General features: G+C 38.7%; 1 protein-coding gene across 23 annotated transcripts in view; it reads right to left on the bottom strand.

Moving 5' to 3' along the window:
• Positions 1–3,164: 3,164 nt before the first annotated feature.
• Positions 3,165–26,697, bottom strand: part of plekha7b (pleckstrin homology domain containing, family A member 7b) — a 72,834-nt gene continuing 49,301 nt past the window's right edge. For 8 of the 23 annotated variants that reach the window (XM_035944432.2, XM_035944428.2, XM_035944435.2 and 5 more), the window contains 19 exons: positions 24,413–24,496; positions 23,764–23,898; positions 22,777–22,830; positions 22,022–22,102; positions 18,439–18,510; positions 17,217–17,297; positions 16,926–17,075; positions 16,093–16,194; positions 15,764–15,875; positions 15,381–15,652; positions 14,152–14,343; positions 13,949–14,066; positions 13,716–13,807; positions 12,510–12,734; positions 10,632–10,859; positions 8,396–8,529; positions 7,962–8,110; positions 5,269–5,409; positions 3,165–3,866 (listed from right to left, as the gene is read on the bottom strand). In XM_035944432.2, coding sequence (XP_035800325.2) covers positions 5,282–5,409; positions 7,962–8,110; positions 8,396–8,529; positions 10,632–10,859; positions 12,510–12,734; positions 13,716–13,807; positions 13,949–14,066; positions 14,152–14,343; positions 15,381–15,652; positions 15,764–15,875; positions 16,093–16,194; positions 16,926–17,075; positions 17,217–17,297; positions 18,439–18,510; positions 22,022–22,102; positions 22,777–22,830; positions 23,764–23,898; positions 24,413–24,496 — 2,409 coding nt within the window. In that variant the 3' untranslated portion in view covers positions 3,165–3,866; positions 5,269–5,281. Of the gene's footprint in view, positions 3,867–5,268; positions 5,410–7,961; positions 8,111–8,395; positions 8,530–10,631; positions 10,860–12,509; positions 12,735–13,715; positions 13,808–13,948; positions 14,067–14,151; positions 14,344–15,380; positions 15,653–15,763; positions 15,876–16,092; positions 16,195–16,925; positions 17,076–17,216; positions 17,298–18,438; positions 18,511–22,021; positions 22,103–22,761; positions 22,831–23,763; positions 23,899–24,412; positions 24,497–26,697 lie in introns of all 23 variants that reach the window. The other 15 variants (XM_035944450.2, XM_035944442.2, XM_035944429.2 and 12 more) reach the window with 14 other exon arrangements.

Here is a 26,697-nt window from a genome sequence, read left to right as displayed (position 1 = left end):
CATGCAAATCATTTCTCTCCCAACTGGACTTGCAGTGTGGGATGCTCTGTTCTCATTAGTTGACCCAAATCTCTTACTTGTAACTCTGGATTTCATCAAAGTTTAGTCAGGATCTAATATTTCCTTTCAAGTTAACAGCGAACCACTGATTAATCATGTTGAAATAAGGAGTGCAACATGCCAATTCTAATTATATAGTTATTAGGGACATCATCAAACAGCCTGTGCCAAAAACAACGCAAATCTACACATATGTACGAATATAAACTCATGAATATTGATCAGTTATATACGATACTATGCGTGTAATGTTTTTCTAAATACATTATGCAGTCCGATATTCAAGGTCCTATCAGGAATCTGGACATGTGAAAACCCTCCTTGTTTTCATGTAAGAGACAGTAGAGATACAGTGAATATGAATCTTACTTTTGCGGAAAGTAACTCAGGGTTTTTATGTGTTTCAGCAAAACACATATTTAAGTTACAGCACCAGAAGAATGTCTTTGCATTCATTTTTTGCTGATACATTTTTTAAACTAATGATGCGTCACCATTGCATTGTTCTGCAGATCTGAAGCTACAAGATGCGCAGCCTTTTCAGCAGAGTCACTGATTGAAGTAAATTTCACTTTGTTTAGTATTTATGTGTGCACAGAGCAGGCCCAGGGGCATTTGGTTCATTTGCAAAGCAATTGCTTTTATGCACAAAAAGCCCAGTTCACTGTAGGTATTGTAAAAGCCTTCCGCTTAAGGAACAAGAGATTAATTCATTGTTTAACAACGCACAGTACCTTCTCAACTCACACTTAATCATTTATGTTTTGGTGTTCTTTTAGTCTTTTATATATTGAGCCAGTAAACGTATTATTTAATATTTAATTTCTTTTTTTTTTTACATGTGTATCTCCCAAATGACAATACAATTGTAAAGACTAATGAAGTGGCTTTAAAATAAGAGATTTCAGAAGAAGATATTGTTTTAATTTCTGCAAACAGCAGAACAGGTCAGTGTGGTGCAGCATGACTGTAATTCAGCCTTCCCTCTATTCTTTTTATAGCACGCACACACGTTGGGAGGAATATTCAGTGATTCTTAACTCTTCAATTATTCAACAAATTCCATTTCTTACATATTAAAAAATGTACCGTATGTGGAACTTGAAAATGATAAAACAGCATAAAATACTATTTTGAAATCAAAGCACCTATTGCATTGGCTTTCTTGGTTTTGTATTTGCACAATTGGACTGCAGTCTGGATTCCCCCCAGTACATAAAGAAGGCACCAGCTGCGTTTCCACTGTAGTCAAATCCTCAGACATTTGCGTCGAGTAACAATAATATTTATGTGATTGAAATGGGTATCACTGGGAATCACTGTCGGATTTCTCCCCTTTTCTCTGCTCCTGTCATGGGAACACGGTGAATATGTTACAAATGCATTGTGCAGTGTAGTGAACAATGTAGTCCTGAGAACAAGGTCAGGCTCCTCAGCATGGTGTCAGAGGCTCTTTCTTTCAAGCAGAGGCCAGGCGAAAAAACTAAAAAGTCAAATCCCTAACATAGCGTCGCTATCAGCATGCTACAAACACTGACATGAGGATCTTTTACTTTTGGATTTTAAATGAGACATTTTATTTACTGCTACTTATTATCTTTTATTTACTTGTGCAAAATCTACTCACCAACAAACATCCCTGTCAAGATGCCGAGCAGTCGTCTCTCTTCTTGTGAAAAAGCCTTTCTGAGGCCAGTAAGTATTTAGTAAAGGATTAATGCGGGAGGCCTTGATTGCGTTTAACAGAACAGGACCCAATTAGCATAATAGGCCTCTCTTTCATTCTCTTTGAAGTCCAGAGCACAGAATAACAAATGTATATGAACCAGCAGCCAAACGTCAATACATGGAAATGCCACAATCCTCAGTGGAGGGTCTTGGGTGAATTTTTTTGCAGGAGGAGGGAAAAACATCCCATTTTTATTGCAAAATAAGCAGAACAGAGGATGCGACTGGTCTTCTAGCCACCAGGGCCAGCAGGCTCTGTGGGGCCCTGATCCTGGAGGAGAGACCGAGGCAGGGAGGATGTAGCAGCTCAGGGAGGTGCATCTTCTCTCTCAGGTGTTTCCAGAAAACACAGTGATGCGGGTGAGGGAAAGTAATTACTCTCCAATTAAAGATAAAGATGTCACTTGGGAGGCAACACAAAGGCGAGCGCTCTGTATCTGCTCTGTAAACGCAACATGATAAATATTTGTGCCGAAAACTGCAGCATTCGGTCATAACCGCAGAGTTGCATTTTCTATTTAAAAACATATTCTCTATATTATTTTCCCTTTTGAATCCGAAGTTCAATACATGTATTTCTCAGTGGTTTCTTTTACAATTGCATTGGAGACATAGTTCATGATTTAAAGATATGAATTCTGTACTTCAGAATCCAGAGTTATTAGCATCCACCTTCTTGGTTGAGAATACACGGAATTAAAAATGCCCTTTTGAGATAGAAAAAGCTTTGAACTTAAGAAACATTTCAAGAAGCCTCTCTTTTTTTTGTCTATTGAAAGTTCACCTCCTTTGAGCTATGATCATGCCATAGTTTGGGTTCTGCTTTTCAAATAATAGAATGGAGTTTAATAGGTCAAGGCAATCAATGTGAAGTTTCAAAGAGAATCTTAGAGCTGTGAAGAGTGCAGATTTAGTAATTTTCCTTTGTACATGATTTGAATAAAGATACAATCAATAAACAGCATCTGTGAAATATACGAACAAAGGCTCGTTTAGGTTAAAAGTTAATAATTTAAGTAAAAGTCAATCGTTTGGAATTTTAGCAGAGCAACGCTTTGGTGGAAATCTTTAAGTTTTTAAATATTTTTCTCTTGCCAGGTGACTTTTACCCTTTTTATCCCTAGTATAGCATGTCACTTTTGACAGTATTTATCACTATACAATTATAAGACGGCAAAAGATGAGTCAAAAACAGCTTTTTCATTGCTAATCCAAGAGAACAAACAGTAATAGATTACTGAGTTTCCCCTTTAAATACAATAGGATTTCCCACCTGTGGATAATTAGATTAAGTTCAACTCCATTTGACATGAATAACATCTACTAAAATAAAACAGTAAAAAAAATGAAATAAACACATATGTGATGAACCAGACTCTGTGTTAATATCTTTAATATTCACATTTTTATAAATTTCCATTGCCCAACCTCCCCAAGTCACACAAAAAAATATGTTAAAGGTTATTTTCGTTCTGATGTAAGCAAAAATAAAATTCATTTTGGCAAGCCTAAAGGAGACTGGCAGTGCTACAGGTACACATGAGATTTCAAGTGGTTTGGTGTAAGAATATTATCTGACTATTGACAAAAATACTATTATCATGACGCATCATTTCGTACCTCTTGTTCTTAACATTCAGTACCTGATGAGAAAAAGAAAAGTTTCCAGGTGAGATCACACTGCAAGAAAAAGCAATTCAGTCACATCTTGAAAATATGATGCAGTGTAGAATTCAAAGTGCAATAACTTGTAGAAAATACGTTTTTATTATTATTATTATTATTATTATTATTATTATTATGAGGGTAACATTTGTTAGACGCTTCCATAGTTAATAAGCACAGCAGCTCCCATTGCAAAGTCTTCAGTTTTTCTCAGGAAACTCGCTTCCAACAGCTAAAACCATTTTAACGAATCGACGCCGCGTGAGCCTCAGAGAGCAAAATTAAACGTTTACTACCATTTTTTTCTCTACTGCTGTATATAAAGATGTCCCAAATCAAACAAAATCCTCTTTTCTTGAAGAATCCAGGGGTTTGTTGTGGAATAGCACCTCAGTGTCCAGAAATTGCTTGAGCTGAGAAGTGACAAGAGAGAAAGATAAAATCAGAAACAAGAAAATCGTGACAGCACATTTAATCCAAATGAGAAATTGTTACAGTTTTTCTTCCATCTTTTATTTTGAAACCTCAAGTTGATTAAAAGAAATACTTTCAGGAGGTCCCTTTTGTTGTAAGATGTGACATACCTGCACATTACTAATGGGGACAATGATGGAAGATCATTAAAGATAACAGATGTAAGGAAAAATAGTCCCACGAAGATGTGGAAATCATAATTAATAAATGCTGCATATGAATGGGTTAACAGCGCCTTCTACATTATGTACTGAAGCATTCATTGCATATTTATTCACAGTGTAATAGAAATGCATGGTCACACTCCATAATGTGCAAGTTGAACAGTTAAACGAACAACCTTTAAAGCACTTTTGTGAAGGGCTTTTGAAAAGTTGTGCAGCAAAACTACAGCATCGTGACCTTTGCTGTAGTTCAGTTTTTTAACTATTCCATTCCAACTGTAAACATGGGATGTAAGAGTTACAGAAAAAAGTATTAAACACAGAAAGGCATGCAGCCACATAGTTCTCAAAAAATAAAGATTCCTTATTGAATAGAAAATAAGACATTCACAACATGCCAAGCTGGTGAGGAGTTCTTTCATGTTTTTGATTCTGAAAGTAAATGAATGCAGCATTATACTGTCAGGTCAAAGCTCAAATGTAACTAGATGAACATTTTGTTACTGTGTGTGTTCATTTATCAACATCTGATTGTTTTTGTTTGCGCCCAGGATTTTGAATCTCCATCCAGCAATATATTTCAGACCTGTTTGTCAGAAGAGGGCTAAAGGTCGTACAAATCAGCAACTAAAATAAATGCGCTCAAATACTTGTCAGTATTGGCTGGTGGATGGAAGTTTTCCTTTTTTTAATAAAGCTGTAAAATGACACAAGCCCTCTTTCTGCATTTACAGTAACAACAGTGATACGTAGCGGCAGTTTTTTTGTCGGCTGCCATGCACAGATGGGGAGCTAATTGGTGCTGAGGAATGCAGCTGTGCCGACTACTGATCTGTCAAGGTGCTAAATCAAAAGGTGTCTCTTTTGTTAATTACACACAATGCTGCAAACAGTCATGTTCGTTTGAGCCCTTTCCTTTCTCATCCATCCATAAATATTTTGGCAGTGGTACAAAAAAAGGAAAAAAAGAAGGAGAAGAAAAAAAAAACAATTTACACACAATTATCACAGTGGGATGAGCAGCCTGCCTGCAGATGTTTGTTTTGATTATAACGGGAGCTTCCTCTAACTTACACAGTGTTTCCTACAGTCACAACAGAGCAGGCGGCATGCAGCGAGGTGAGAGGCACACGGGAGCCACGCGTTTGAGGGAACTACACATGCAGTTAGGCCTTACTTTATTTCTCACATTAGACAAATGTGTAGTGAATTCCGTTGTTAAGAGGAGAAGGAGGCGTCGGAGATACGGGAGGAAGAGGAGGGGGAGGCGGAGGAGGAGGAAGAGGAGGAGGAGGGGGAGGCGGAGGAGGCGGTGGGACTGTGGAGGGGGAGGACAAAAGGAGAACAGAGAAAACAACACTAGCTGTTAGTCAACTGGTCGACTCCAAGAGAGTTTTCAGGCAACTATGAAGGGGTTTAAGCTCTGTCCACCACATTTACACTTTAGAAGTTCCACATACTGGGGCTGGAAAATAAAGTCTGGACACAAATAAAGTCTAATATTACATTATATGTAATTTTTCATACTTGTATTCCTAGAAAGTCAGCTCAGAAACCATTTTTAGTTGACATCAGATACATATCTAACCTACATATCCAGGTACTCGGTCACATCTGTGCAAAATTCCAGTAAATCCAATATTTCCATGACGTAGCCCGGCTTTTTGAATTGCAGTACCGGTCACCATGGTGACACATCAAATGGATAGATATCAACAGTGTCAACCACAGCTTGTTGATTAATCCGTGAGTTAACTGACAAATAATCAGCAGAAATTTTGATTGGCTGATAATTTTTCTCTGTTTATGTATCATTTCACAATACACATTGTCATTACTGTATCTATGGGTCAAATTTTTTGACAGATTTTTGAACAATATAGGAAATTTAAAGATGTTAGTTTTAAAACTAAATAATTGCAATTGCTTTTTTGGACTATTTTTGATGTTTTACACACTAAAAGCTAAGTAAAACTTCCAAATGTCTGATTCATGATACATTTCTTGTGTCTCGATATAAACATTTCATCCAACTGTGAATGAAATCTAGAGATGAAAGGGAACTCTGAAAGTGTACATTGCAATAAATGTAAATAATAGCATGAATGTAATATTTTTAAAACACCATAGATGTCAGGATGTGTAGGGAATAAAGTTGCAGCAATTATATTCATTATTATTGTTGATTAATCTGCTTATTAATTAGCTTTATTTATAAAATGTTACAAGCTGTGCAAAATACCCTTTACATTTTCACACAGTTTAAAGTGGCATTCTCATATGTCTTGTTTTGTCAGAACCTTGGTCATAATCTAAAAATACAAATATGATCACATAAAATTTGGGATTTTTATTTAGGGGGTCAATTACCAACATCTTTGCCCCTAAATTTTCTGCCATCATGGTTCTGCTCCCTTATTCATTAATATTCAGTAATATAAAAGCATCTATGATTGTGGACACAGTGCACATAAAATATGTGTTTGCAAACTCTGCTGGCTTTTGTTTTTACCAGGTTCCAGGTTTATGCTAATAATGGTTCTATGTAGACTTTCATCAGGGTTTTTGCTTTAGAATCCCAATCCACGAACAATTTGCAGATATCTGATAATAAAAAAGTCATTGGAGTGGTAAATGCCTGTAGTTAATACCTCCTGCACCATCAGTCGTTTGTGGCTTACTGTGATGAGTTCGCAGTGGTGTGATTTGTGCTTTCTCTTTTTTTCCATCACTTGAACATTTGATCAGCTTAAAAGAAAAAAAGTAATGAATAGTTGAAGAGGCACTACAGAGGGAAGGTTATTTTGTAGATCATTTACCAGCACAAAATTAGGGATTTGTTTCAATATTCCTGACAAGTAATTACAAAAGACCAAATTATTTATGTGTTTAGAATAACAAATTCAACAATCAAAGACACCTTTTTTTAATATATACTGCATGTAATTGCAGTGACGAATATTCCTGCTTTTTATGGCAGCCATGCTGAAGTCTCTCATGCATAATACTGTGAGAAAGACACTTCTTTTAATTTAGCGGTTTGAAAGTGCACCAACATACCTCACTTTAACACCAAAGGGAGAGAAAGTCATTGATTCAGTCTCCACTGACAAGGTGCCACCAGTTATATTCTCTGGCATTTCTCTATGCTGGAAATAATGTTATAATTGTTGACTTTGCTTCACTATGCATATTACGCTTCCACACACGCTGACAGGTTGAGTATTACCGGGTGTGACAGATAAATGTGTGCATAGGTGAGTGTGTGAGTGTGTGTACAAGCGAGGCAGACTGACAATCTGCTGCAGCTACAGTGAAAATTAACTTGCCCGTCTGGTGAGGAGTATGAAAGAGATGAGATGTGAGCGCAATGTCTTTTATGCAGGTTCAGAGCTACGTTCAAAGCAGCGGCAACGTTATGCAGATTGAGAGTGGAGTTTGACTGGGTCATTGATCAGCACACAAAATGGCCTCATCAAGCGATTCCTCCTCTGTCTAAAAGATTCTACACGGATTGCAATTAGAGACTATCTGGGCTCCTAATAAGGAATAATGTTCAGTTATTAGGAAATGAACAGCCTTATTGCTTGACTTTGCACCTTACGCCCTTCTCATCAATCCAGCTTTCTTGAAAGGCTGCTTCCCTCTCTTTATCCCTTCTTCACCCAAAAGATGTCATTTGAAATTTCACTCAAATTACCAGTATTTGCACGCTTTTTTTTTTTTTTGACAGATACAATAATTATTTCTATAAGTGTGTCTGTGGAATAACTTTTTTACACTCCATTTACTAAGCACATATGTCCAACCTACAGCAGCCCCCAGGCTTAAATGCACAGACAATTATTCTGAATTATGTAAATGACCAACCTGTGACTAGTTTGCTCTTCAGTGAAGCCTCCGAGGCCAAAGCGTAGGACATGGTGATGATCCTCTCCTGCTCCTGCAGAGCCGAGTCGAGCGCCACTAGCCCCACGTCTGGCTTGTCCACAGACACTGCTGGCGTGAGGTTTTGCACACTGTCCCAGGAGAGAATTTAAACACCAAATTGACAGAATGGAATGAGCTAATAATATACAAAATACACTGATTTACGCAAGGGTAATCTTCTAACACATGCTGTACAAGGAAGTCTGCAGTATAGTCTAGTATCTTTCACGGCATTAAAGGTGAATAAATTCCAACAGAGGCCTTGAAACTTGGTATTTTGGTTTAACTGCTAGTTTGGCAAACTACAAGGCCTTCCTGAACTTCCAGAATTGGTTCAACATAACTTCATTGATATTTAATTGTACTCTATCTACCTGGACTTTGCCAAGATGTTCTTGATGCGCTCCACCTTACGATGACGTTCCTCCACCTCCTGAGGGCTGAGCGGCTCCTCCGGCTCTGAATCCACGTAGCGCTCTGGAATCAACACTTTCTGAGGCTTGGATAGCTAGAAAACAGAAGAAGTGTGTGTTAATATCTTAATGAAAATATATACAAATGAACAGTATAAAGTTGCTGATCTGTTGGTGATCCAGGAAGGGACAAAACAAGCTCAAAGTCTAACAGAAAATGTATGAAAACTCTGCATTGGTGCATCTGTGTAAATGCTATTTTCAGACTTTACTGACCACGGTACCCCTTTAAGTGAAACCTGCTGTCTCGTAGAGGCAGAATGTTGCAGCACTCACATGATTACTCACTGTGACGTAGTGCAGTAAGTCATTCTTTTTTTGTCAATGCCCTGCCTATAGTTCACCGCTGCGCTGCTCATTTACAATCACTGCTGTAACACAAACACTAACATAATTTCTTAAGCACGTTCATTTTCAACGATCCAGTCGTGCTGCTTCAGGTCAATATTGTAGAAGAAATAACTGATCAACTGTTCAGTTTAACACTGAACATTCACCATGATCACAATAAAACTATTACATTCTTCTATTTGTCACAAACTAAATAGAACTTTTTCAACTTTTACAGCCTCCACATCAAAACGTATTTTAGTCATTGAACTTCTCTTCCATGTTTGAACTCTATGGTGCATAATGACGACTAGTCATGAGTTTGATGCTACAAGACTGCTTTTGTATTAATTTTTTTGAAAGTGGAAGATTTCTCTGAGGTTAAGGTTGGACCAGTTTAACAGCTTAGATAAGAGTGATGTGGAAACGTAAAGCCTACCTTGCTTTAACAGTAAGAATGGACTTTCAATAAAGTGGTAGATATTTTACATCAGGTAATCAAATGGAACATAATGGGCTCATTTTCAGCTGTATATTTTTATTCTGGGACTTTGAGTAGCTTTGCATGATTCAGAACTTTAAAAAACCCTTGTTTATCTCATACTTCACGTTATACAGTCCTTCAGTTTAGCCTGAGACAAGCAACATTAGCCCTTAGGATCTCCAAGGCCTCCCTCCCTGGAAGCCCAGATTCTCCTGATTGACCAATTTCCAGAAGCCTCCTCAGGGGCAGCACCCAGTGTTTGTAAGCACCACTTTATCCTCTTACTGGTAAATAATCTGTAAACTTTTGAAGTGTCATGACTTATCATTCTTGATTAGAAATGGCAACATGTTAGAGCCTGCATAGAATCGGGAAAATGGCAGCGAACAGCTCAAATGTGTGCAGCGACAAACACTACAGGACATCTCTGTTTACTAAATATTATGCTTATTATTGGCCTCTTGTGTGACATAATAATCAAATGAGTATTTCAATCACAAACCAGATTAAAAAATGAATTTAAAAAATGTCTATATGTGCCTCCAAATAATAGATACACCAGTGGAAATGTGCTAAAATGCAGACTGAAGTGGAAACGTCTGCTGGAAACACAGCCAGTAAATGCTATGCTGTCACAAAATAACCGTATAGTATTTCCATACATTGTCAGCTACTTCTCATCTTGGCATCTGAGGGATTACTTTTACATACAGTTGCCTTATTATTTGAATCGTTGGCCATGTTATGAGCATTTGACATTGTATTATAGCACAGAAAAAAGGTAAAGCATACAATGTAAAGATTTTAACTTTATTAGACTTTTTGAATTTTTCAATGACAACACAATGAAGCATACATGTAATTTTAAGACTTTGTACGTAACAAAATAGCTAATGTACTTTTCTAATGACACAATTTATTATTGAAAGCAGAGTGTTTTTATAAAATATCAAACATGCTTGAAGTGGATCTTAAAAAAATTTATAGGACCTAATTTTCATTTCTTCCCAGCTTCGGTGGCAGCTCAAAGTTTTCTATGAATTCAAGGGGATTTCTTGAATTTCTCTGTCCAGACAGATTCCCAAATCACTTAAATCGTTCCTTTTTATGAATTTCAACTACTGTCTAAGTTGAATAAAAGGAACAATCTTATTGATTTAGCTGTTAAAACTTTTTTTTTAATGGATTACTGTTATACACCAATATTCTTTATTCATATTTGGTTGAGTGCAGTTTTTTTCCCTACCTTCTTAGTATTTCTATATTTAACTGTATCTATATTATCCTCATCGGCTGCATTTCTCAGAAAGAAGGATAACTCACCTCTTTGTTGAGGTCCAGGTCATAGTCCAGCGGCTCCAGGTCGACCTCGTGGGTGGGAGGGGTTGTGGTCATGGAGCGGAAGGTCAGCCATTCATCAGAGTGTGAGCGGGGTCTCTCTTTGTGCTCGGGAGGTCTTTCCTCCCCCTGGACGCTCCTAACTCCCTGAGCCTCTTCCCCCTGAACAGCCCTCTCGAGCAACTGCAGGTCAAAGTCCTGCTCTCGCTTCCACTGGACAGGAAAAATATAGACCGTGAAACAAATCACAAGGTGCCACCATCAAGTTGTCTCAACTAAAGGAAAAGGTGAAGCTGACACTAGTTATCTGTATCCTGCCATGACTTTGAAGGCTGCAGAGAGTGTGTTTCAGTATTTGTGCGGGTGTGAAAAAGGAGGGAAAAAAAACCCAAAAAACAGGGCACATGCATCGATGAGTATGCATGCTTATATGAAAGTGAAAGCTCTCAAAACACAGCATGCTACAATTCTCTACAACAGAGGACAGCACAATGTCACAGATACAAACAGGAGAGACCACCTCACTCAAACTGATGACAGTTTCACCAAACATCTTGTATGTTAAAATAATATAAATTTAAAAAAAAAAAAAACATGGCAATATGAATACTTTAGAAAATAGTGTTTATTTTTGCAAACATTCACATTTGAAAAGGTAGGTTTCTTCTAACAATAATTAGCCGATAAAAAAAAAACAAAACACTGAGCAAACACTGAAATCATTTAAGCTATATGATATGGAATGAATGCCATACACATTAGTACGGTTCAAAAACCGCCTCACATTTAGGCTGGGAACTGGGACCATAGAAGGCCCCAATCCATAAACACTCAGTCCATCCTTATGTTGATTTAAGTTTTTTTTAAAAAAAAAAAAGAGAAAATGCTGTGATGATGTAGAGATGAGTGGGCTTAAACAGGTATTGCTCAGTGTATGTAAATGTTTTGGTCAGTAGAAAATAATTAGGCACTTTCTCTCACACACAGTCACACATAAATGGACTGCTTGGAGACAGCAGCAGCACTTATTGAGGAACAGCAAGAGTTAATATCTAAAGAGTAGAGACAGGACTCTGGTGAAAAGACCCCTTCATGCTATCTGACAGCACAAAACATTTCTATGGAGTACTATGGTAGTATAGCGTTAGAATGAAATCAGCACCAAAAAAAAAAAACCAAGATCAGTCACGAGCAGTAAGAAGGGATGGATAAAGAAATGTTGTTAGAGTGAATCATGGGAAAGTCTGTGTCTGAGGTAATTAGTATGTTATGTGTTTGATAGGCAAGTTATAATATTTATAAAGGTTTTACACAAATAAGGTCCCTATTTAATGTAAATTGGATTATTTCAACATGATAATACAAACTTTTCAACAATTAAGGAAGTATGGTACACACTTTTTGTGCTACAGTTGTTAAAGCAGAAACTGTTCAGACATTTTAACGTGCTACAGGACAAGCACAGATGTGAATAATAAAAATAATGAAGGCCGCCTTCTATTTATCTGCCTGAGGGTCCCTGTATTCTGCATGTTGCTGTCATGCTGACATTCTTGGTGCTAGAATAAAACTGAGCCAACGTTCATATTATTAGTCACTCCTGTGCTTTTTCCACTATCACAAGTCAAAATGTCGACAGTGAAAAAGACCTATTAAAGTCTGAAAACAACATGCATTAAAGAGCCACACAGTCAATCACTATCCTGCACTACTTCAATGGTTTAATATCAGCTCTGTAGCATCTGAAACAGAGAGGAGACTGACTACACCGAGTAAAGGCATGCATTACTACTGCGGATCGCACTCTCGGTTTGGTTGTCGTCATGCGTGAGAGTGTGACGTGACGCTGTTCTAGTAACATACTGATCCCAAGTCTGCCGAGAGCGGGCGCGAGGACGAGGACGAGCTGCGCGATGATGAAGAGGCATGGCGGTCTCCGTGACTCAGGGTGCGTTTGCGCTGGCGGACGAGGGCCTTCTGGTGTCTCTTCATCCTCTCGAGCTGCTCGTCAGCACTCATCTTCCCCCTCTGCTGCTGCTGTGCCGAGTCCCCAGAGTACAGACGCTCCAAGGCACTTTTTGGTCTCTCCTGAGAGGAGTGGGAGGAACGGAAGTTGATAACGAGAGCAAAAGGTGCAGCAGAAGGCAAAGAAGTGAAATCCTAACAAGATGGTAAAAGCATAGTTGATGTCAGTAAAGAATGAAAAATAAACACCGTGAATACATAATTCAGTTTTCGCAACTGACGATATGAGATGCACAGTTTAAGATCATCTAGGACCAAAAATGACTATTTTTTTTCCAGAAAAATGCTTATAAGAATTGAAGTACATTTAGTAGGTGGTTATTCGGTTCATGCAATAATTATATTATTGTTTGTTGTATTATTGTTTCTTATCTATCTATGAAATTATGACCTGAGAAGGTTCTCATATCAAATTATTAGAATTCAAGGTTCCCATGTCTAAATAGTTAGGATACATTTCACTAAAAGCTGAGATAAGCAGTCATAAACTTTTATAATTTTTTTCTGTAATAAATCTCTAAAAAGGAAACACAGAAACACATTTTGTAATTGAACAAAAAAATTAAGATCTAAATTTGAAAATAATGCTGCAAACATGACAAAAAAAGCCTTTTTCTTAAAAAATTATGTATTTTACAAATTACTTGTGCTATAACACTATTAAAATGCTACGTTTAATCATCTTGATTTCACTAATTCTACTAAAAATATCTGGCAAACAGCTCGTCACCACATTTTACAAACACATTGTTCATTTTCTTAAAAATGATTGTATTCGTGTCTCTGGTGCAGAAATAAAATCAGGATCCTCTCACAGACACAGACTTCCCACCTGTGAACACTTCTAGCTGCGTATGATGGAGGACTTGAGAGAGCCACAAGTATTGATGTGAGCCCCAGATATCAAAGAATTTAACTCTTGATTAATTCATTCATGAATTTCATTGATATCATCTGAAACTGAAGCGACACACTGCTGTCTCTATGTATCTGCCGTATCTATTGATTTGGATATTCACTCGTTACAGTTCTTTACAGCCTCACCTTCATGCCGGCTGCTGAGCTTGATCTTCGCAGAGTCACATATGAGGAGATGCTTGAAGACTGATTTACTCTAAATGAGGAGGCAGCCATTCCTGAAGGGAAGCCAACATATATTAAAACACTGTTCTCAACTTGGCAGCATAGTAAAATAATCTTCCTGCGTGGAATTTATGGGAAGCACTTCACATTAAGTATAATTCAGTGAAATAAACATGGTTCTATTATCCATGCACCTCTGCTAGGTAACGTCTGGTAACCTCCATCGTGCCCAGATGCTACAATACTGACGTGGCTGGAGCCGTCTCCTGCTCCCATGAGCTCTGGATCGCTCAGGAAAGGCCGAAGTTCCACCTGAGAGACACAGAAAGATTTAAATTGATGGAAACTCAGACATCAAAGCAGGATAATCACAAAATCACACACACTCTGTATGTACCTTGCTGTCTCCATTTGTGTACTGGCCAATCTCTCGATCCCTTTTGCGTTCGTCTGACTGGCGTTTGAGGCCGCGCACGGAGGTGTGTCGGATGACTGTTGTCTCCCGGGGCAACGGAGGCACAGCAGGGGGATGCTCATCAGGACTATAGAGCTGAGGTAGAGGAGGTCTGGGAGGCACATCTTCCTCACTCTGCACACAGAACAACTGTGAACAACTAATAAAGACTTAAAAATCACAAATAAGCATCCACCTCGCACAGCTCTGACTGTGATATTTCAAAAAGAACACAAAACCACACGGGGAATATTGATGCTGCACGTTAAAGGTTCGTTGTGATCTCTAGAGGCACTATGGAGCAACTTTTTTCTTGGATGAAGAAGGAAAAAATTTAATTCTGGTGATGGCAGTGAATGTAAACATACCTTTTCTCTGTTTATTCTTTGCTTTTTGCACTATTCCCACTTTAGCAATTGTCATTTTGCACTACTGTGTATATATCTTCTTTTCTAAATGTGTAAATATCTATAGATATATATTTTCTATAGCTATTTTATTATTCTCTTTTCCTTATTCTTAGTGACACCAATAGCCAAAACCAAATTCTTTGTATGTTGTGTACATACTTGGCCATTAAAGCTGATTCTGATTTACAAGAAACTCCACACAAAACCTTTGAGCTTTGTTCATTCTCTTCCAATCCAAACTGAAAACTACTGCAGTCCTAATAGCTGAATAGTTAGAGCACATAACTGCAATGTCCCTGGTTCAATTCCAGTTGGAGCTTTTAATTCATTTCATATTCCTTTCTCCTGACTTGTTTCCTGTTCTGCCTTTATACTTTCTGCTATCCAGCACAAAGGTAAAGACACCAACAAAACAATCTGAAAGGCCAAAATGTTAAATACTGCTTTTTGTCCCGTTTTACATCACTGTAAACTCAACATCTTTTTGAGTTGTGGACTATTTTACATCACTCTGAGAAACAGGAATGAGCATTTCTTACTATATTATGGCATTTTATTAACTTAGCAATTCGTTCATTCATTTAAAAAAATAAACAAATTTATGACAAGAAAAACAGACAGTTGTACCACTTTATGTAGTACGAAAAAATTGGGAAATGTATCAACCAATCACAGCTGCTCAAACAATTAATGATGCTATATAAAAACAGTGCCAAGCACACAGATCAGCTGCAGTTTACTTCGGTGGCAGGGGTCACTCACCCATTTAAGCCCACTGATGACGGTTGCAGAGTGGTGTAATGGCTGCTGGCTGGGGCAGCAAGAAAGCGTGGGGGTGTGGCTACTGGGGCTGAGGTGGAGGCTGTGCTGCTGCTGCTGCTGCTGTTGCTGCTGCTGTTGCTGGGACAATCTCATCTCCATAGCAGACGGGTTCCCAGACGCAGAAGGCACTGATGACACCGACACTGAAGGCACAAATTTCCTCTCTGGGGAATTCAATATGTGATCATGTAGCGTAAATACACACGCTTTTCCTACGGGAAATGTTCAAGGCATTAGTATCGAGGATATGGCTAAGAGTATTAATGATGAGATACAAAAGCATGGTTTATGCTGCAAAACCACACAGTTAGCACTCATCTCACCTGGGTTGGTAACAGAGGAGATAGTGACTTTGTAGTTGGCTTTACTGGTGCTGAGGCCTGCGATGACATCTTCAATCCTCCACAGCTCCTTTCTGATCTGGACTTTTTCTTGCTGCTCACAGCGAAAACACAAAAGCGCACTTGTACTTATAGACACATTTTCTTGAATCGATTACTGACGATAAGTCTTCTTTTTTGGCACAATAGAGATTTTAAGTTGTATTAGATACATGATTCTTACCCACAAATAATTCTCTGCTTTGCCTATGCATTTAGAAACACTAGTCTCCATGATACTGAATGATTTGTGTGATAACTGAGCCACAGACCTGAGTAAGATCACTGCGGTTCATCTGTCCCTGCAGGGCTGACTTCAGCCAGTCCACATCTCTCTCCAGGCGGCTGTACTCGTTCCATGCATTCTCCATCTCCTGAAGAACAAAACATGACACACATCCATGTTAAAATAAGTCCGGAAATAGCTTTCAGAGGCCCAGTCAGAAAGAGATTCACAGTCACACTTTACACATATGCTCATGTGTGGTGAGTTGTAGTTAAAATAAGTGCAGGTGTCTTGAGTTACTTCACTTTTATTACGTCCTCTCACTTGCTAATAATCAGAACCAAGCAGTGCACATACACTGTCCACTGAGAGCACCTGAATGCAACCAGCATGCTCAGAAATGTCTTAGAGCTGATGTTTGCTTTCATGTAATCTTGTGGTTTATCGGTAAAGCCTCTTTTGAAACTCGTCTTTTTCGTTTTAGCTCTAAACCTTTTGAATATCAGTGGAGATTCTGATCGAAACCTTTCTGTAAGCGGCAGGGAAATCTACTCATGAGTTTCTTTGCAGCGTCAGGTTTGTCCCCTCGCACTCATCTTGATAGTCACAGTCAACCTGAAACATTGTGCCACAGTTGCGGAAACTATCAAAAGGGAACAACTAAAAATAGAAGCGAACATCTTGTTTGCGACCAATAAAAACACAGTGAATAGTAGCATGTGTTCAGCTGAGGACACAGTCTGGGTAGTTTGATTCGGAGCACAGAACTGAATAACTATAATGGGGGAGGGCACATTGCGCAGTAGAATCTTAACAAAGAAATCAAAAGTGCTGTCGTTTTGTTGCGATTGCAGTGAATTTGCGCAGTCCGGGTCTTACTGTGGAGACTTGGGATATTTCAGCTCTGATGTGGACCACATCTTCTTGTAGTAATTTCTGCTGATAGGCAATTTTCTCAGCATGAGCCGGCTGATCTCTGTACTCCTCCATCTGCTGGTGGGAAACATCCAGCACTGACTCCAACTTGTCCTATATAGGAGCCGTGACACAGGAAGCCTTCATGAACCACACGTCAACAAGGACTGACACACATATTTAAACAGTGTACAAATAAAAAAAAAAAAAAAAAAAAAATAGCAATTATGTTTTCCGTGAGGGCAAAACAAAAACCTTGTCCTCCTTTAGAGTGCGTATGCTGGCCTCTAACTCCTGGAGAATCTTGTCTTGTTCACACAGTCGACTTAATTTCACCTACAGGAGAAACATATTGAGATAATAAGAAGGCAGGAAAACAAAGGATAAGATCTACCTCTGCTTCTTATCACTCTCTGTTTACTTGGGATAACACCGCAGACATAAAGCGACAGAAAAGCAGGAAGGAGATAAAGCAGTGACTGGGAGTAGTTAGATTTACAACACAGGTCAGCTGTTCATTCTTGTCTCCATTCAATGATACTCTACAGCCAGAAAGGACGAATTGATTGGAGCCTTCGCTGTCTGTCAATAAGGCTCTTCTCTGTAAAAAGCCCCGAGGAATTCTTCTCATCAGCGCAGCGTGAAATATCAAAAGACTCTATACTGTCTAGTTTGGGGGCAAAATCTGGTAATACCCATTATGAGTAATCATAATCAAAAATCCATATTTTCAGATTCATTTTTTGGAGAAAGCTGTGTTTACTGAGAGTGACAGATTTGTTTTCCCAGAAATGGGTTATGTGTTTATGAAAACAACATAAGACTGCCTCGTTCACAGTCTTTCTCACACACTGTATTTTTTTTTCTCTGATCTATTTATCATTCTGTTCAATTAATAATTAAGCTGTTTTTATTTTCGCTGCCATATATTGTTGTTTTTAATTGCATGAAATATTCATTGTTCAGACAAATTTACTGGCAATTTCTTATAAATTGTTAAAGTGGAACAATGCTAATGATGAAAAGCCAGGACATCCATCTTATTTACCTCTATTCAGCAGAAAACAAAGAACGAGAAAAGCCAGATCAGGCAAATCAAACTGAAAAATTTAACAGCTCAACATCTAAAACTCCCATTACATGTATTTTTCCCTTTAAATTGCAGGGAGGAAAATAAAAGCTGTGGTCGATACTCTCAGGCCCTCACTGTGCAGAGTGGATGGGTGTCCCCACAGTGTTGCAACGTACATACGTTCCCTTCCCTCTGCAGCCTATGTTTACCACAACTTAAGAACACACACACACACACACACACAGAAATCACACTAAAACACACAGTAAAGTCAGACTAAAGTTAGCTGCTTCTCTGTAGTGGATTGTCAGAAGTCGGAAATGGAGATCATAAAGAAAAGAAAGAGACGGATAAACTGGGTGCTTATTTGGCTGTTTCTTTAAATCCTGAGAACAGTTCACTTACATCGGCATCACTTTCTGCTATTTTCACAGGCCTTGATGGTCTTTCTTTTTTTAAACTCTCACGTCCAGTAACCTGAAATTCACCATAGTCACAAATATAGCAAAGTGTTTAATAACAGCAATCAAATGACAGATCTGAACACCTTTAGTTTAATGCTTCCAGTTTAAAAGAAAATAGCAACTACTTGAATTTTCAGCATCCACTGAGACTGCTAGACAAGGCAAGCTGAATGAAATTATAAAGAAGGGAGGAAAAGGAAAAACACAAGCTGCTGGAACAAAACTTTGTGCTGAAGCTGAGCAAAAACATTTATGCAGATAGAGAGGTTCTGCATCTTTGTGTCTGGGGAAACCCTAAAACCCCAAAGCTGCTCTTTCCCGGCTGCTTATTACTGTAATTTAAACAACCAGGTCCTTTATATAAACGAGTGAGGAACGTTTTTTCTTGAACGCCTCATTTCATCTTTCACAAACATATTGATTTGCACTGGAAAGATTTAAAGTGGATGTAGCCTTATTGAAGAAGATAATGTACTTATTTGTACAACAAAACTGCAGCGTATCACCTGGGTATTTGTTGTACTGTAAGTTATCGAGGCCTCTAATTTCATGAAAGTGTGGAAATGTGGTATGTACAGTCCAGATTATTTTTAGACTATTCCTCAGTATCACATTGTGAAATAAAAGAATCGATGAAAGTCTCAGCTTTAATTTAGATGGATTTTCATCAATATGAAAAGAACTTTGCATTAGATATAGTGTCCAAATAATGATTTGGACAGACACACATAAAATGAATATACTATCTATTAGTCTGTCAAATATGGCCTAAAACTTTTAAACCACCTTTGTCTTCAGTAAATAGAATGCAGCTCTGTCAGACTGAGATTAGATCAGCTGAAGATTTTCCAATTCTTTGTTGTTTTGGCCTCAAGCTGAGGATCAGTGTCTCCCTGAATGACGAAATGTCGTCCAGTGAGTTTTGATTTGTATTCGTTTGGCTGAATGCGAGCACTCAGGATGCTGCTGTATAGATCTACATTTATTCTGCTGGTTCAACAAATACCAATGTGTCAGCTCCAGTATCAGCAATACAGACCTAAACAGCAGCACCACCAACAGATGAGGTGGTTTGCCTCCATTCTTTTCCACACATGCCTCTTTTCATCATTACAGTAAAGGTAAATTTGCACTTCATCATTCCATAGAACTTTGTTGGACAGCGCTATCAGTTTCTTTTTGAAGGTTTTCTTCCCTCCAAACTGCAGTGTGGCATTTCTGTTTTAGACTAGAGGTTTGCATCGTGTGGTGAATCATCTGATTTTATTATCACAAAGTCCTTAACTGGTTGTAAATTAGGAAACATGTAGGTCTGCACACTGGAGATCATCTTTGATTGGCAGTGCAGTCATAAAGCACATTTTCATCTACAAGACTTGGTTTTACCATTGTCTGTTTTTCTGCTACACCTGATAACTCTCCGATAGACATTTTCTTGAGCCATTCTGATCATTATTATCGTCTTCACTTGCACTGTGACCTCTTTATTCCTCATGTTCCTCAGACAATTGTACATCAATCTAAATGGCAACACTACTCTCTGTCAACTCTGAGCCCAAGAAACATTTAGTGGTCAAGCATCCAATTACTTGTGAATCTTCAATTTAGCACTTAACGCCATGTGTTACGGGTTATAACTCACACGCGATTCTTTCAATTCTGTCATAAATCACCTCAAATTATCCAAATAAAAGCTGAGAATTATAGCATCCATTATTTTATTTCACACTGAATGTCCTGAGAAACAGAGCCTGAATAAAATAAAGTGAAACTGTTTAAAATCCATGGGAAGAGACTGAAAAGGTGGGAACAATTGAAAGTCATAGGTATTGCTGACATCATGAATGTCATTCTAATCTAACCCTCCTGTTGTCTTCACTTGAGGGTACCCAAAAAAATATTGTTTCCTTGTCTGAAAAAAATCCCAAAATTCAGCAAAAAAAATTCCCCAAATTTCTGAAAATTTGCAAAACCTTCAGGAAGAAAATTCCAATAATTCCTTAAAAGTTTCCCTTAAAAGTTTTATTTAAAAAATAAAATAAATAAAATCCCCCAAATTTGGCAAGAAAATTCTTGCATTTTTTTTTCAAAAAATGAGTAAAAATCTTCAAAAAAAATCCTAAAAATATCTAAAGTGACTAGATATATATCAGTAAAACTTCTATTTTCTTTAAGAACATTCACAAAAAATCAACCAAAATCCAGTGAAATTCGCTGGATTTTGGTTGATTTTTTCTTAAATCTTTCTTCTTTTCTTATTTATTACTCTGCCAAGGAAGTGGAGCCTCGGCTGAGTTATGTGACGACGATCAGCGGTGGTTTGTTTGTCTGTCTGTTAGCGATGTTACTCAAAAACAGACTAACAGATTTAGATGAAATTTTCAGGGAGGGTCAGAAATGTCACAAGGACCAATCGATTAGATTTTGGCAGTGATGCAGACTCATCCGTCAGAAATGATACAACGACTGAGGAGTCTTGGTGGAGTACTGCGCTCTCTTAGTGCTTTTCTAGTTTGTATTGTGGTGGTGAGCACTTTACTTTTTCTGCTGTAACAACAAAATTTTCCCTTGGGGATCAATAAAGTTTTTCTGTTCTATCAGTATCAGTAAAACAGTCTGTGAATCAAATTCAGAGATCTTTGGGTTTACAGGTTTACAGCAGAGATTTGTCACCCAATGGTCACAGTTAGTAATACATGAAGTTGTAAAGTGTGGGTGGGTTAGTCGTAACACTCCCAGATCAGGATCACCACACCCAGCACAGCAGTATGGGCCTAGTGCAAATGGGACAGTCAATTAAAGGGGCACTCCACTTGTTGTACATGTCAAAGTCGATTAGAACTACTCATGTCGGGTACTACACAGCCTGTGAGAACAGTTTTATTATGTACTCTGTGGTTTGCTCTAGTCTGGGAAAATGATTCAAGTGGTCACCAGGATATCTTTTAGTGGGTTTGAAAACTGCAAGTTTTTACAAGAAAGTATCTGTTTTATACTTGGGGCAATGAGTAATATAAGACAATATGTTGAAAGCAAACTGCCAGGTTAGAATGAATACACTTTGACAGTTTTTTTTTCCTTTCTGTCTTTCACGTTTGACATCTTAGTGTAAGTGCTCTAGTGTCGGTAGTTCTCTTTCTCGACCGTGGTGAGCACACAGCACCACACATTATCATCCATTTCCACCACGATGAAACTAGAGGCTCACTGTCATAATCGCATTATCAGAGTATTTGTTAAAGAGCACCATTGGGTCTTCTCTTGCGCTCGAACAAGCAAAACAAAAGCAAATGGAAGACTTCAAACAAGACATTCAACACAATCCAAAATGCTCAGTAGCATGCAAAAGAGCTCGTTCTTTCCATTCATCTCTCAGTCTCATAACAGTGTTGAAGTGTCACGCAGTGGATGAACGGATGAAGGGATTCATGTGCAAAATCCTGCATATTTTCCAGGGATGCATCACATTCCATTTGAAAAGCAGTCGAATGGTCTGTTTCACTTTGTATGCACACCATCCTTACATTCCAACAATACCCAAAACTTGAAGTGGGGTTTTCAAACGCATTGTGTACTGAAACGATCATCGGGTCAATACTTTCGATCTGTTGTGAAACAGGAAATGGAGAGGTGTTACTGGGCTGTACTGTGCATCACTAGAAGACTTCCCTCCATTCCAAACACAACCAAGATATTTTTTTTCTACTAATGCAATGTGGTGTTAAACATACAAATCAATTAGGATCAAATGCTTTGCACAAGTGAGAATGGAAGCTAAGCCATCAGCTAGCTAAATGAGACTATTTTTAAATACAGGAGGAACTGGAGCCCACATTACTCAGATGTTTTAGTAATTCAGCCTTATATGCCAAAAAAAAATAATTCTGTAAAACTACTTCTAGTGCTATCAACCAGTGGAAAGCATCTTGACAAACTGAACATCAGGACTTTTTCTCAAGTATGAAGCCAAACGTTGCTTTCACTAAAAGCCAGTCACATTGGAGTATTTGCAGGATTCATCAGATTGTTTTATGCAATAATAGCTTCTTATCCTCAAATGGGTAATTTACATAACAAGAAGACAGTAAAAGGACATGTTAATTCCATCATAAGGAGACAGTTGAAAGCTCAGCGCAGAACAGAGGAAAGACAGGGAAAAGGGAAAACAGGGAGGCAGATGTTGGAGGCAGCAGCAGGAGAACAAGATTGCAGTCCAGAGAGGAGGAGATGGAGAAGAAGATGAAAGCGATAAAGTGGCATTTACTTTGTTGGGGCCCACCTTCAGATCTAGATACTCCAGGTCCTTCTTCAGTTGTATGTAAGTATCATCAGCCTTTAAATGAGCAGTGGAGAGATAAATCATTTGAAATGAAACTGCAAAGGATAATGGGTGACCAGATGACTCCTAAGGCCTTTATTTGATGTTCAGGCTTTGCTAACTGAACTTTAATTAACTTGCTCTCAATTACAGTGTGCTTCTACCTCTGTATTTTTATCTACAGCTAGAAAAGCCAAACTCTAATTAAGTAATCGTGTAATTTTTGAACTGGTTTAATGTCTCCTGTTTGACCTCATGCACAACTGAGCAACACAGGTCTTACGCATGGCATGTGGTCAAACGGAGTGTTTACGTTTCTTCATAAGCATGGAGAATGGCCAGAGAATGGTTGGATGTTAGAAACTGGGTGGAGTTGTCATTACTGAGCACCATTGCAGCTTGACTGTGGTCTGCTAGTCTTGCAGCAATGCACTTTGTTCACAGGCTCATAGGGAAGACCGCGGCCTGATGGCTGCCTCAGAATGATAACACCAAGAACAAAAGATTTATCAGCGCACACAGAAATGTAGATACAAATGTGTTATGCAGATCATTTATACTCTGTGCGTTTCTGCAACATTATACATCTATTAAACAAACAAAGGACAGTTTAAAATACAGGCACAGTCAACAAGCAACATGCTTCAGATGTGGCATATTACTTTTTACAAGTGGAATCACACAAGACTCGTATAGCAGCATTGTCAGGTTTTGACAAATTCAGTGAGTGACACTAGCTATAAAGACAATAACGTACAGCTAAAGGTACAATATAGTCCATGCCAGAAATGGTTGAATAAACAAGACAACCAAGCAGTACAGACAGGCCGCACAGTCTGTCAGAATGACAAGGAAGTAATGTATGGGTTTGGCTGGGGGGAGGGGGACCAAAATGCACTGGCAGGGGGATGCAGTGTGCTGCGTTAGGGAAGTATGAGGGTCCCTGACCTGCATGCTGGGGCCAAGGAGGCCGTTGTGCTGGTGGTTCTGCAGGTGAGCGAACGCACTGCTGGGGCTATGCACACCAGCCATCTTGGCCTGGTGCCTCCGTAGCTGAATGAGGAGCAGAGTCAGCTCCTCTGGCTGTAGCCAAGCCCAGGGTTTAGGGGCCAGAGGCCAGTGAAAGCACAGAGGGATGAGAGAAAATATTTGATAATCATCTGGGCAGTACAGTGGCTGAGCTATAGCAGCTGACAGAGCCAAGTGTTAGAGAGGCCAGAATACTACCGCTTCCATTAATGTCCCAATAATAACTTAAAATGTAAAAGCTAGAGCTGCACCATGGAGACCGTTATGGGAGGATGACTTATTGTGCTATAAAGGCTTGGCTGAAGAGAAGGGTTATCACAGCTGATAACACTTATCAAACACATATCATATGGTATCAAATTAAACCAGCTTCACAGGGCTTCACAGAATCAGTCAGCTCTAGATTCTACATATCGACTGTGTCACTGAGTCAAATTTTGGACTGAGATTTTCCTGTTCTTACCTGGATTCCCGTTCAAAGGCTATTGGAACACGATGTTAATACCATATAACAGGCATCTTCACTAATGAAACCAAGTTTTGTAGTTAATGAAATAGAGGATCGTACCGTTTTGCCATGCAAGCTGGGAGCACTGACGGTGTGCGTGATGTAGCCCATGGATGGCACGGATCGTCTCTCTATTTGGGAGGTCTGTGGAGAAAACAAAATTCATCAGCTTGTTATTACAGATCTTATAGAATCAAATCAAACAGAATGTCTAATTCACTAAGTAATCTTCAATAGTGTGTTGAAAGTGAGAGCTGGATATCTCTATCACACCGAATCAAAGTTAAACCATTGCCTCCAAGTCTGCAAACAAATTTGACTACACAGCACATTTATTTTTTTCATCTATCCCTTTCTCCCTTTCATCACTCCTACTCTTCTTCGAAACAAGGTGTGCCCTGAGTTTTTAGACGCTACAGGGCTTGGAGAATCTGACGTTTTTGCTTAACACACAGAATTAGCGAAAACCAGGCCCACTACAGAACCTTAAAAGGACACAAACAACAAGAGATTTAATTAACTACACATAAATTATACCAAACCTGCTTTCTTAAAATAACATTTGTTTGCTACCAGCAAGAGAAGCACTGTAAGCCATTCCCTTTGAGATTCCCATGCCACAATTTTTTTGCTGTATAATAGGTTTTTTATTTAAATGCAAGATCAGAAGAAAGAGACCGCTGCTGATGTTTGAGATACAGTAGAGATGTTTATAGGGTGCTGAGGAGCCCTGGGCAAATTGGATTAGCTGCTAATAAAACATACTTCTTAATGATATTCCACAGAGGCATACAGATCGCTATTACTTAAGCGCACTCCAGCCAGAGAGCACCACCAGCCTCAAAGATGCTGGGTGCACCAAAACTAAGTTCAGTGCCAACTAAATTTAGTTCCCATAAACATGGCTTCCTCGTACAGTCACTGCGGCTACCTTTGTTAAAAATGCATCTTCCTCTGAAGGCTTTTCCATAATTGTGAGTCACTGTATATTATAGCTGTAATTACTGTCTTGACACTTGGGTAAATGATGGAGGAAACAGAGCATCTGCAACACTTTGTTTACTTGTGTAAGGCCAACGGGTCGGGTTGTGAGGCTTGTGTGTGTTGGCAAATGTGGTGATGGTTTGGAGGGAGATGGTTTCACATGTGGAGGGTGTGGTGGGGCGGCAGCGCAGGGTGTGGATGACAGGACGTCCCCTCGCTCCGTCTCCTGTGGCGGCGGCGGCGCTGTCTGAGTGCTACGACGGTTTCAGGGAACGGCGCAGCAGCGAGTTTTTCCACTCACACACGCTCACGCCACCTGTGGGGTGCGCTTGGGCGTGGACTGTGTGAATCTGCGAATGATTCACATGAGCATCAAAGTGTGTGCACTGAAAAGCTGGAGCCTTCTCATGCTCCTCCTGCTCATCTTCCCATGGTGTCCTTGTGAGCTCACAACATCCCACAAGTCGACATCAATGGATACCTCACGCTCACTTTCCACAGCTACCCTGAGAATGAGACCTTTGTTGTTTTTCTCACAACAAGTGATTCATCAGCTTTTACTACTTTCACTACCAATGACAGACTGCTGGTGTTTACTGTGTGACAGTACTACAGTGTTTAAGCCCCACTGACTGTATCGGCACATAAATTCATGAAGGGTGAGACTTCCATCTATCCGTCCAACAACATGGACAGGTCTGAAACCAGGCGTACTATGGGTGTGATACCACACTGGGAACAAACCTATAAATTATCACCCGTTTTTCACTTTAATGGCAATGTTCCCAACATCCAACAGACACAGAAGAGATTCGTTATAGTAATGACAATTGCAGCTAACAATTATTTACATGATCTTAATCTTTCTTGATTTATCAATAAATCATTTCACCTATATAAAGTCAGAATTGAGCCAAAAAAAAAAAAAAAACAGGACTTTTGCAGTTTTGTAGGAGCAAAAACAAAAAAAAATGATGGTAGTAAATATTAATTGCCCAAATAATTGCTGATACATTTTCTGCTGATTTACAAATATTTAGTTTAATATATAGTAAATCTTGACCGCCACTATTGATTTGGCAAATGGCCAAAAGTAAATTAAATGAAATAAAAACTCAGCTGACTGCATTTTCAAACTCAAGTGGTTTTTGAGTGTTTAGAGTGCTTAAAAGAATAAATTACATTGACCATTTTCATCATAATAAATAACACGTGATAATTAAAGTTTCCTGCTGGGTTTATCTTTTATTTTTCTTTTAAAAATGCCTTAAGATTCAGTAAATCAGTATCCCAAGATTTGCATTTTTGGTTTTATGATATGACTTTGAATTAATTTACGTTTGAAGGTCATATACAATATT

Source organism: Amphiprion ocellaris, chromosome 1 (genome assembly GCF_022539595.1).
Source record: "Amphiprion ocellaris isolate individual 3 ecotype Okinawa chromosome 1, ASM2253959v1, whole genome shotgun sequence".
NCBI lineage: Eukaryota > Metazoa > Chordata > Actinopteri > Pomacentridae > Amphiprion > Amphiprion ocellaris.
This window is presented reverse-complemented; position numbering and strand designations above follow the sequence as displayed.